Source organism: Drosophila montana, unplaced genomic scaffold, assembly GCF_035044405.1.
Source record: "Drosophila montana isolate Dmon_TW-CO22-7 unplaced genomic scaffold, ASM3504440v1 contig_402_1, whole genome shotgun sequence".
Lineage (NCBI taxonomy): Eukaryota > Metazoa > Arthropoda > Insecta > Diptera > Drosophilidae > Drosophila > Drosophila montana.
Window position 1 is genome coordinate 1767245 of NW_026998739.1, and position 12222 is coordinate 1779466.

The 12222-nt window shown below is 42.1% G+C and overlaps 2 protein-coding genes across 4 annotated transcripts in view; one reads left to right on the top strand and one right to left on the bottom strand.

Annotated features, from left to right (window-relative positions):
• The window catches only part of LOC135439312 (uncharacterized), a 118295-nt gene that overhangs the window by 21075 nt on the left and 84998 nt on the right, over nt 1-12222 (top strand). The window lies entirely within an intron of this gene.
• The window catches only part of lilli (lilliputian), a 104751-nt gene continuing 95186 nt past the window's right edge, over nt 2658-12222 (bottom strand). For 2 of the 3 annotated variants that reach the window (XM_064698017.1, XM_064698018.1), the window contains 7 exons: nt 11974-12027; nt 8448-11882; nt 7244-7432; nt 6981-7061; nt 6739-6904; nt 6517-6667; nt 2658-5718 (listed from right to left, as the gene is read on the bottom strand). In XM_064698017.1, the coding sequence (XP_064554087.1) occupies nt 5588-5718; nt 6517-6667; nt 6739-6904; nt 6981-7061; nt 7244-7432; nt 8448-11882; nt 11974-12027 (4207 nt within the window). In that variant the 3' untranslated portion in view covers nt 2658-5587. The remainder of the gene's footprint in view (nt 5719-6516; nt 6668-6738; nt 6905-6980; nt 7062-7243; nt 7433-8447; nt 11883-11973; nt 12028-12222) is intronic. The other variant, XM_064698019.1, reaches the window with a different exon arrangement.

The following is a 12222-nucleotide window of genomic DNA, read 5'->3' on the forward strand; positions in this document are numbered from 1 at the left end:
ACATCATTTGTGTCAAAAGACCATTGAACTCTGTGCGGGGGAAGTTTTACCTCTACACTCCTCCCCCTTCAACTCATAGCAAGCTCTATGCATTGTTTTGTTGCTGTTGTTGCGGCGCTCTATGTGGCGCAAGCAGCAAGTGTTTACATGTAAATACATATAAACACATACTTAATACGTATGTGTAATTTGTATGTATGTGCGAATTGCTATAATCTCTACTAAAGCAACTGCCGCGTAGCAAAACTGTGCAGACAACAGTAATTAAAATAATTCACATTTTTACCAGTCCCCTTATAACTGTAGCTTCTTATATGATTGTTACCCCAAATGTTTTGGTCGATATTTAATAGCTGCTCTCACAATAAACATATTAATAAAAATTTTTTTTTTACGTTTGTTGGCAACTGCTCAAAAATAAATATTGTACGCAGTTATTCTGCTGATGAGACATTTGCCTGATAAACTAAGGTATTGTCCGTAGAACATTATATTCAAATAGTTAAACTATTTGCTACTTTACTTTAAAACTGCAAAGTTCTTGCAGCACTTGCAAAACCTATGCAGCTTTTTACAGCCACAAGCTGTTGTTGCCTGGTATTTTATGCTCAAAAATTTGTAGACTTAATAAAAGCTGTAAAGCTTTCAAAGTGCACGCAACCTGCATTGCTTCGGAGACTTTAACAACTACAAGTTTGCGCATACATGCACAAGAGTGCATTGATGTATAAGAGCGGTAGAATACAAATTAAGAGACTTACCTTACGCTAGCTGATTCCAGTACGTCAGATATTGTTGCTGCTCCTGAAACGGATGTGGAGGGTGAACAGCGTCTGGATACTGTGCTACACGGCATCTCTTAATACACTGAACGCCACTCGTATGCTGATACTGTTGTTGTTGTTGACTTTCCAGCGGCAGCTGTTGCTGTGCATGGTTGTTATTGTTGAGCGAACACTGCGTGTAGGTGTTTGTTTCCATATAATAAACACTTCCATGATAGTTGGCAGTGTCGTCCGGCCCAGCAGCCATGTACGGCCCACTATTGACAGCGGGCCACTGTGCGCTACAGTGGTGCCACTGCTCTGTCAGCGCTGTAGCTTGTTCAAAATGTTGAACCCAATGCCAATTTGGTACTTGCGCAAATGGATTCTCCTGGATCCACGCCTGATGAGTGGAATTCATTTCAGGCTGCTGCTCATAAACTTTATCGTCTGCCCACTGTTGACCCCGATACTGCGGGACTTCTGTCTGGCTGGCATCTTTGTTTGCCCACTGTGCCACCTGTATTGTGGACGGTTTGGGTAGCGGGGACCAGGGTTGTATGCCAGGCAATTGAGCTGACGACAGTTGGTTGCTGGAAAGTTGCTTCTTTATATCGGCGACCCACTGTGCGCTCTCGCTGCAGGCTTCGCCTGCATTTAGCTCCGGCTCTGCTTTTACATGCTGCTCGGCCGGCGAACGCAGCAATTCAGCAAAATCAAATATCAGCGGCTTTTCCAACGTCGACTCCACCGAGCCGAACGAGCTGTTCAACGAGGAGAGGGGTGTTGGATTTTCCCGTATTATCGCTTCCAGTTCAGCAGCTTCGGATGCGCGTCTTTGCGCCATAGCGTTTGCTTTCGTTCTGCGCTTGCGACTGCGCCGCTTGCTGCGCCGCGCGCTCTTTTTGGCGGCCCTCTCATTCTGCACGTCCTTTTCCAGTTTGGCTCTGCCATCGACTGACTGGGACTGACGGAAGCAGGTCTCACATAGCTTGTCCTCGGCGCGACGTTTTTGATTCTGTCGCTGGCGCCTGCGACGTTGAGTTTTGCTTTGATAATTCGCTGCCGCAGCAATTGCAGCCTCAACATTTACTCTTCTTTTTTGTTCCATGTTGCACACAAAAACAAAACAAGCGAGACACGTGCACAGCTTGAAATCAAAATGGCGCGCAAACAACAAATATGCACGCGAATTCTTGCAAAGGTATTTATTGTTGGTTCGTTGCGCTTTGGCTGTGCCTTGAGCGCCAGCTTGATTGTTTAATACAAACTTAATAAGAAAAGTTAGGCACACAAACAAAAACAAAACAAAAATAAGAAAAAAATTACAAAATGTTTAAAAAAGCTGCGCCACAAGCACACGGCAAAACTACAAGAAAGCAAGTGTTGAAAATGGTTAAAGTTTGCCAACGGCGCTTTACAGCACAGTAAACGGTTATTTTTCTGCTATATGCAGCGCCGACAATTTGCTTAGCTGTTTTCTTAACAGCAGCTGTAAAATTAGCTCAGTCCTGTTAAGTTTAACATGATGTTGTTGACTCCAAATGAATTCGCCGGCAATGAGGTTGCGGTGTGGCGGTAAAAATGGAAAACCTGCTGCGCGCGCAATTTAAAATAAGTAAACGGCCTTTTTAAATGTTACAATTTTGGTTTTTTTATTTTGATTTATCAACTACTGTTACGGTAATTGCATATTAAATTGGTTGTTGTTCTTGTTTGTTGTTGGTTTTGTTTTGTTTTGTTGCTTAAACTTTAATAAGTGTACTTGGTTTTTGCTGCTGCGGTTGTTGTTTTGTTTTTAACTCGTTTTGTCATTTGTACAAAATATATAATATATATTTTTTTATTACTTATATATGTATCATTTGTTACCTTTACTATGTTAATGAACAGTTTCGTTTTGTTATCAATTGTTGATTTTGCTGTTGCTGTTTCTCGTTTTCTTTCCTTTTTTTTTTGTTTTTTTTTTTTGTCGAGCTTAAAACTTAATTCTGTTGGTTTTTTACGGTTCGTTTTGCTTATATTTTGCACTACAATAACGCTTAACAAAATATAATTATTAACTATGTTTCGCTTCTTAAATCGTCTAGGCGCATTTTCGTTTCCTCTTGTTGTTTGTTTTTTTTTCTTTTTGTTGTATTTTCTTTATTTTTTAATGATTTTTAAATTTATTATTTGTAATATTTATTGCAAGATTGCTGCTTGTTGTTTTGTTGTTGTTGCAGTTTTGAAAAAATTTAACTATAATTCATGGTTTTTCTTTTAGTTGTATATATATAAAAATATATATATATATATATTTATATATTGTATGTATATGTGTATGTATATATATTTATCGATATACATATGCAAATGTACGTGTGTATGCGTCTACGTACGCGCTTGTGTGTGTGTGTGTATGTAATTGTGTTCGTAAAGTTGCTTTTTATTTACAGCGTCGGAAATTTTAACAATACATATGCACATACATACACACATACACACATGTGCATGCATGTATATATGGGCAAGTATAATTAATAATAATTAGAATTAATGTTGCACATATTGCACAATAAAATTGCGCACTACGATATTTCATGTTGTTAATTTTCTCGATTTGCGATACCCTTGCAGAGGTTATGTCTGGTTTGTCACGCCTTACGTAACAGTTTCTAAAAGAAACAGATCGGTTATCGATAGTGTAACTACTGGTCGTTAAGTTGAAATATGTATATCTAGTTATGAATTGCCTTTCCGAATTGAGAATCACGAATACTATATCTGTATTTATATATAGTATATATAAGTAGCTGCCATAGGAGCAATTTGTTACAAGCCCGCCTGCAAGGGTATTTTTTGAAAATTCGTCTAGCCGAACTCGGAGTTTTGCAGTGTTGTTAAGTGGTAACTTAAAATTTGACTATCATTAAACGTTATGGTTTCATTTTTGAAAGTTAATGCTTTGTTTCCCCAGAACCACATATTGTATAAGTACATTATATAACTATATATATATATGTTTATTAAATTTTTGCATTTTGCTTACCGTTTTCTTAGTTTGTTTTTCGTTACGTTTTTCGCTTTGATTTTTGAGTTTTCGCTGCGCTTTGCTTTGCTTCGCTTCGCTTTGCTTCGATTACGTTTTGCTTGATTTTCGTTTCGCTAACGCCAAAGTGCTGCCAATTTAGGCACAATAGTGCTGCCCATTTGCTGCGTGTCATCAACGACTTACAATTAGTTTATTGCATTTGTTGTTTTTCTTTTTTTTTTTTTTTTTGTTTATGTTTTTAATACGAATTTCGGCTTATTGACTATAACTTGATTTTTCGCTTTGCTTTTTGGCATATTAAAAATATATGTATATATATATGTATATGTATGTATATTTCCGATATATGTACAATGTATGTAAATTGTTGATTTCGCTTTGTGCGAGGGCAGGGAGAAGACGTGTTTGGTTTTAGGAGGCGAGTTAACTTTTTTATTAATTGCTACGTTTTGTGTGGGCTGGGAGAAGACGGGGGCGGTTGGAGGAGGTGAGTTGTTTTTGTTTTTATTGCTGCGTTTTTTCGATTTTTTTATTTTTTGTTTTTGTTTTTAATTTGAACTTGTTTAAAAACTACTAATGCACTATTAGTTGTCGCGTCTGTTTTGTGAGTCTCGAGGCACCGCAAAAACTTAAACAAAAAAGAAAACAGAAAGTACAACAAAATAAAACAAAATGAAAAACTTTGCATATATATGTGAGACATACATATATATATATATATATATATGTATATATATAAATATCAATATAATTATATATATATCTCATTCATTGATTGTTGTTCTAAAAACTTGATTGCTTTCTTTTAAAAATTTACTTTTAAAATCAATAATATATTATAAACATAATTAATAATGTATTAATATAACTATATAAAATAGTGTGTTTTTGTTTTTGTTTGTTTTTAACTCAATTTTAAAGTTACGAAACAGTAAAAATTTGCATTTAAATTAATTTAATAAAAACCATACTTATATTAAGATTTTAAGAACGTTTTTTTTTTTTAGTTTTTTTGCTTAATTGTTGTTGGTTCTTGCTTATATACAATAAAGAGTTTACGAGTTTTGTTGCTATTGTTTTTGTTTTCAGGCGCATTAACATTTTGGCCAGCGAGAATATATATATATATATGTATATATATACATATAAATATATATTTATGTATTATAGATACATAGATATATGTGCAAACGACAAGGAAAAATTAACTAACTTAAATATTAAAAAGCCATTTTTATTTTATGCGTAAACGAAAACAAAATTCAACTAAAGTTTGTTTGGGCGCCATAATTGTTTTTTCTTTACCTACAATCTAGAAAACATATATAGATAAAATAACTTGATTTTGATAATGTGTGTGTATGTGTGGTAATATCAACTAAAACTAGGCATAAATATAAAGCTTAAATTGCTTAATAAGAAAGAAGAAACCAATTGAAAACTGAGCGTAAGGAAATAAGTATATGGTGTGCATATTCTTTATGTATAAAAAGGCGTAACTAGAAATTATTAACAAACATTTTGCAGATGTTGCTGAAGTTGTTGTTGTTGTTGTTCTTTTTGTTGTTGTTTGTTGGAAGGTTTGATAAGCTAAACAACTAAATTTATAGCTGTTGCTGCTGCTAGTATACAATATAATAATTATAATTATAATTATAATAGTTGCTAGTTTGGCCTGACTTTCATTTAGACACGTTTGGTGGTGATGATAATGTTGTTGCGGTTGTTGTTGTTGGTGTTGTTGGTGTTGCTGTTGCTGTTGGTCTCGTTGTTGAGGCTAAAGTTATCGCTACTGAGACTGAGGATACGAGACAGCTTCGCGTAGCGTCTTAAGGCCCGCCTGCACATACCGAAACACCTCATGCATGGTGCTATGCAGCGTCAAAGGCCCATTCTCGTGATCTAGTTTGCGTATAAAGTCTGAAAATAATTGGGATTAATATGGTTTATCTTCATTATGTACTAATCTTATATTATATAAGCTATATTAGATATTTACTCGGATATTTTGCAGCCCAAGCCTTTAAATCTAAACTATTCGGATTCTCACCCATTTTCCGCAGCGTTAATATTTCCACAAACTTTGCTTATCTTAAAAATGATTTATTTTTTCTTTTGACATCGATCTTCGAAACTGATTCAGTGAAATATTTAATAAAAAGAGTGCTCCAGTAGGGAGATACCCTGAACCTCACTCTACCTACACCAAATGCAGCTCCAGCTGTCGAATTAGGTGAATCTAGCTCTTGAAATCTAAGAGATTTTCACTAACACTAGGGAGGATCTACGCTTCAAAACTCTAGCTCTTATAGGTTCTGAGATCGACGCGTTCATACATTCCGGATAGACAGACTCGGCTATATACTTTATGGGGATCGAAGATGCCTCCTTCTGCTTGTCACATAGACTTGCACAGAAACATTAAACCCTATTTTTTAATCAGGGTATAAAAAAAACAGGCTTCTTAAAATTAGTTCAAAATTTGCACAAAGATCTATAAAATCTCGATTAATTTGAAACCAATAAAAGCTTCTTCCTTGCTTTCCCATCATTGCAATTCGACTTTTACTTTCATTATCAATAACTACATTAAATAATTCATTTCTTTCTATTCCACACGGTTTGGGCTGTGCGTTGATCAACAGTCAGTCAGTCAGTCGGGTTTTTTTATCACGATAAATAGTTATATATATGTATGTAGATTGATATGAACATTACCTATATGATTGCCGGTGCGCACCAATCGATCGGCTTGATCCCACAGATCATGAGCGTTGTTCACATAGGTGAGATACTCATTCTGCTTGCATAGCTGATTGTGTATGTCTTGAGGCACTATTTTGCCAGGCGGCGTATTCGAACCGGAGCCCTAAAATGAATACAGAATAAATATAGATTGAATTTCTATAAGTTCAATTCTAGTTGTATTAGTAGTATTACCTGTGAGCCCACTGAGTTCGATGGTGATATGGAGGACGGCGTATTGCCATTCAATATATCCCCCCTGCCGGAGCGAAAGAATTCCGAGCAGCTGGCTATTGTTTCGCGACAATTGGCACGTCGCAATTTGTAAAGCTTTAAGGATATCAGCGATTGGCAGCGTAAACTGTGAAAAGAGAGTTTGAAAAAAACATTAGCTTTAAATTCGTATGCCTTTATATATTCATTGATGGCTAACTCACCTGAGTATGGCCACAATGTTGTGCGATTCGTGCTTTCCATTTGTTAACTGTTGATACGGTCGATTCTTAGAGGAAATGTATCTGAAAGTGATATATTAAATATATTGTTAAATATAAATATATAATTAAACATACATATGTGCATAGAATATATAATAAATATTAAAATGACTATTAGACACATTTAAATAAAAATAAATTAACTAATATTCTTAGATCGAAAAGCAAATAGTTTTCTTTTATGTGCATCACACTTTACTCACTTAATTAGCGACAGGGTGTCCTTGTACATGGTCCACGTGGCGTTCAAGTTGCCGCGTTCCATGGCATCGGCGGTTAGCAGGAAATAGACAATTGCCTCCAGGTAAAGCGTCATTTGATTAAACGAGTCACGCTCCGAATCAGCCGCGCGCTTTCTTCTGATTGCCTCCTGCAGCAATAGATCGGTTTTCCTGCAAAAAAAACAATAATATGAAATTAAAATTCTGTTCGTTTGATATAATCAAATATATATATTATTATTCAATCGTATTTATACGATTCCAGTCACATTCCACTGTTTGTCATTTGGAATGTTGAATCAGGAAAGCAAAAAATTGCTTTAAATGTCATTTAAAATTAATCGGAAAGTCAAAAAAGAAAATTCTGTTCGTTTCATATTCTCAAATATTTGTAAAAGTATATTCCTATTTGATCCAATTGTATTTATTTTTTGATTCCAGTTGCATTCCACTAAAATGAAATCGTGTCATTTCGAATGTTGAACCAGTCAATTTTAATTAAACATTTTTTTATATAACTTTCAAAAAGAAATCAAATTGTCAAATTCTACAAATTGCCATTTTTATCATTTTGAATGAATCGCATTCCATTTTAAATATTGTATTTCTTTTTAGAAATGTACAATATGTTTGTATTTTTGAACGTCATTTAATTAAGTTTCTTTATTCTGTGGAATCAGCTTTCATTTAAGAATCTTTCATCATTTATATTAATAGACTTTGTATCAAAATGAATGAAAATGGAATGGAGTAGAACAGAATAGAGGTTTCACAAGAATTTACTACTTGTCATTTGTATCATTTTCAATGAAGGACATTTCACTTTAATTACTGAATTTTTTTTGGAAATTTGCAATATGCAGACATTTTTTTTATTAATCTTCATTTTGTGCAATCATCTTTCATTAAAATAGCTTTCCTTCTTAATAGTTGTCTTTCGTCATTATGAATGGGAATAGAAGGAAACGGAATGCAACGGAAAAACGTTTCACACAAAGCTCACTACTTGTCATTTGTATCATTTTCAATGATGTGCATTCCACAAGTAAATTTAATGCATTTTTCAATATTATAATTCTACTATTAATTATTATTGTGCTCTACTCAACAGTAGTACATCATTCTGAATGACATTCTTCATTCAGTTAATCAATGGAATCGGGCAATGACTTTGGATGTTACTCACTTGTGGTCGTTGATGGCATGCTCCTCCTCGTTGTCAAAGTGGGAGCGATAGATGAGACGCGGCGCTGGTGGTGGGGCCGCCGGCGGCGGCGTCGTTTGCACCGCTTCGCTGCAGGTAATCGGCAGTTGGGTGGATGCCGTAGCAACTGTTGCTGATGTCGTTGAGGCAGTTGTTTGGCCCGTTCCTGTTGACTGTGACTGTTGCTGTTGCTGCTGCTGCTGCTGCTGCTGGTGTTGCAGCTGTGATTGGGACAGGGGCAATTGTCGCGCGTGTTGCTGCTGCAGCTTGTTGGGACTGGCATTGGCGGAGTTCTCTTGCTGCTGCAGCAGCAGCTCGAGCTTGTCGCGCGATAATCGCTCGTGATTGTTGGCGGGCAGCAGCACCGGCACCGGCAGCAGCTCCTTGCTGAGCTGCTCGGCCTTCTCCTTTTTTCGCTTCTTCTCCTTGTAGGGGCTCGAGCTGGAGCTGGAGCTGCGTTTGCGTCGACGCGCGGGCAACTCCTGCTTGAGCATGAACTCCTGCTTGACGCTGTTCGGCTTATACTTGGCCTCATAGCCGGCATCCAGCTCCGGCTCGGGCTTAACGCCGTGCTCATGCTTGACGCCGCCAAGCAGCTTGTTGCCCGACGCCACGCCAGCTGCACCACCCAGCGCCCCACCACCCACATAGCCATTGGGCGCATAGATCTGTTGCAGTTCCTTGGGCGTGCGGGCGCCCTCCGCCGAACGGCTGCTCAGATGTCCGTTCTGCTGCGTCTTCAGTCTCTCCGGCTGGTGGTGGTGCGAATGCGAGTGATGCTGGTGGTGGTGCTGCTGCTGCTGTTGTTGGCTGCCATCGGCTGCGTACAGTCTGTAGCTATTCTGATACCATTCGGGCGGCACACGCGCCAGCTTGCTCAGATCGATTTTGCACATAAGCGAAGTCAGGTGTGGTGTGGTGGTGCGCGCCGGTGATGCCAATGTTGCGCCCAGCAGCTGTGTGGGCGTGGCACGCGGCTTAAGCTCTTTGGCTTGCTGCTGCTGCTGTTGCTGCTGTTGCTGCTGCTGCTGCTGTTGTTGCTGCTGTTGCTGCTGCTGCTGCTGCAGCTGCTCCTCGGACTGATCGATGATAACGACCTGACCCTGCTTCTTGGCGCCGCCCTCTTTGGGATTGAAGATGCGCGTCAGCGTGCATATCTTCTTCTTATCACTCTTGCGCTTGCCACTGCGATGCGCATCGTCCTCATCGCTGCTGCTGCTGGCGCTGCTGTTGCTGCTGCTGTCGCTGCTCGCGCTGCTGCTGCAATCGCTGCTGCTCAAACGCTGCTGCGCGGACTGCTTGACCGACTGCAGCGTCAGCTCGGGCGCATATTGCTGCTGCTGCTGCAGCTGATGATGTTGCTGCAATTGTTGCTGTTGTGGCGGCTGCTGCTGCTGCTGCAATTGTTGCTTTTGCTGCTGCTGCTGTTGTTGTTGTTGCTGCTGTTGCTGCAGCAAAAACTGTTGCTGCTTGTGTTGCTGTTGCTCTTCGGTTTCGCTGCTGCTGCTGTTGCTGTTGCTGCTGTTGCCCATGCTGAAGCGACGCTTCGCCTTGCTGCTGGCCACGCCCACTTTGTTAATTTTCACAATACGCTTTTTGGCGGGATTTTGTGCTGCTGCCACTGCTGCTGCTGCTGTTGTTGTTGTTACAGCTGGCGCTGCTGTCGCTGGTATGTCGGTGTCGCTGCCGCTGCTGCTGCTGTTGCTGTTGCTGGACTTGGTGCTGCTGCAGCTGCTGCTGCTGCTATCCTCGTCGCTGCTGCTGGCCGCGCGCACAGCAATGGCTGCTGCTGCGGCTGCAGCTGCTGCTGCTGCTGCCATTGCTGCATTGGGCTTTTTGGTGGGCGTGTTGCCATTGGAGCTGCTGTTGCTGCTGTGCTCACGCTTACGACTGCCGCCAGCTGCAACTGCTGCTGCCGTGCCGCTGCTGCTGCTGCTGCTGGCGGCACCTTTGGCCAGCGGCTTCTTTGCCGCCGTCAGCGTTGGTCCCTTGGCCTGCGAGCTGCTCGCCGAGGCGCTGCTTAAGTTGCCGCTTTGCTGCTGCTGCTGCTGCTGTTGCAGCTGCAATTGTTGTTGCTGCGCCTGTTTGCGTGGCCTGCCGCGCCCCTTCTTAATGGCTGGCGCCGCTGCTGCTGCTGCTGCCACAGGCAACGCTGATGCCGCTGCTGCTACGGCGGCGGCAGCAGCTGCTGCTGTTGCTGCCAGCTCGAGCGCGTGCTTCTTATTGCTGCTCGCCGGCTCATCCTCGTCGCTGGAGTCCAGCGGCGGCGCCGTTGCCGCCGACATTTTCTTCTTGCGCGGCTTCTTCTGGCGCGGCTTTGGCGAGGCCGGCAGCGGCCCGATGGGCGTCAACGTGACGCTGTTCGGCTGCGCCTTGTGCTGTGTTGCTGGCGTCACGCGCATCACTGTGGTAATGGCCGCCGGCACGCCAGGTATTTGCAGGGTTTCACCTGGTCCCGGCATTGGCAACACCTCGCTGCTGCCGCCGGCGCTGTCGGAGCTGCTGCTGCCGCTGCCGCTGCTGCCGCTGCCGGAATCGGACAGACGCGACTCGCGTTTGATTTGGTTTTTTGGCAAAGCGCCGGCCAGCGCCAGCTGCTCCGCCGTCAGCTGCTGTTGCTGTTGCAGCAGCAATTGCTGCTGCTGCTGTTGCTGTTGCTCCAGCTGCTCCTTTTTGACGGTCACGCTCAGGCCGACGCCGTAGCGCTGCTGCTGCTGCAGTTGCTGCTGCTGCTGGTGGTGCTGTTGGTCTGCCTGCTCGTCCTCGTCGTCGTCCATGTGCCGCGAGTCGTCGTGCAGCTTCTCGTTCTTGACAATCGCCGTGGTCACGTCAATGGACTCGGGTATGATCTGTGCACCGCCCGGCAATATGCCGGGCACCTTCATGCTCACATTGCCCATGGCATTGGCCACGCCCGGGGAGACGCTCTCGGCGGCCGTCTGGTTCGTTGGCTTGGGAAAGAAGCGGCTCAGATTCCAGCGATTGCTGTCCGTTGGCGAGGGCGTCTTGTTCGATGAACTGGAGCTGCTCATGGTGCCCATGCCGGAACTGCTGGAGCCACCGCCGGTGCTGCCGCTGCCGCTGACAACGCCGCCGGCTGCGCTGCCCGTCGAACCGACAGCACTGCCAGGACCGGCACCAGGTCCACCCAGGCCGCTGGAGGTGAGCAGGCCGCTGATTGTATTCGCTCCGCTTGCAATTATCGTTTGGCTGTATTTCTTTTTGCTGCCATTGGCGGTGGCTGCAAGGCGCTGTTGCTGTTGCTGCTGCAGCAGCAACTGTTGCTGTTGATGTTGTTGCTGCTGGTGCAACAAATGTTGCTGCTGCTGCTGCTGTGGATCACCTTTGCTGCTGGCCTCGCTGCCCGATTCGCTGGAATCCGATTCGGAACTGTTGCTGCTGTTGCCAGCTGATCGACTGGAGAGAGCAAGATAGAGAGAGAGAGAGAGAGAGAGAGAGAGGAAGCATTATAGTGTGTGCCCGTAGTGCTTGTCAAACTGTTGCTTACCTATCCTTTTTGCGTTCATCATCGGATTCGGAGAGCTCTAGATCATTCTCAAGGCTGCAAGTGAAGCAAAGGAGTATGTCAATATGCTGGTATTTTCAGTTGATTAATAATGTAAATTACGAATTAATATTAATAATAAATTATAAACCGGATTTAAATAAATTAATTAAATTATTAATTAATAAATTATGAGTGCCCCACTAAAAAAGACTACAGAACAACAGAGAAAAGTCGAGTTCTAGCTCCAGT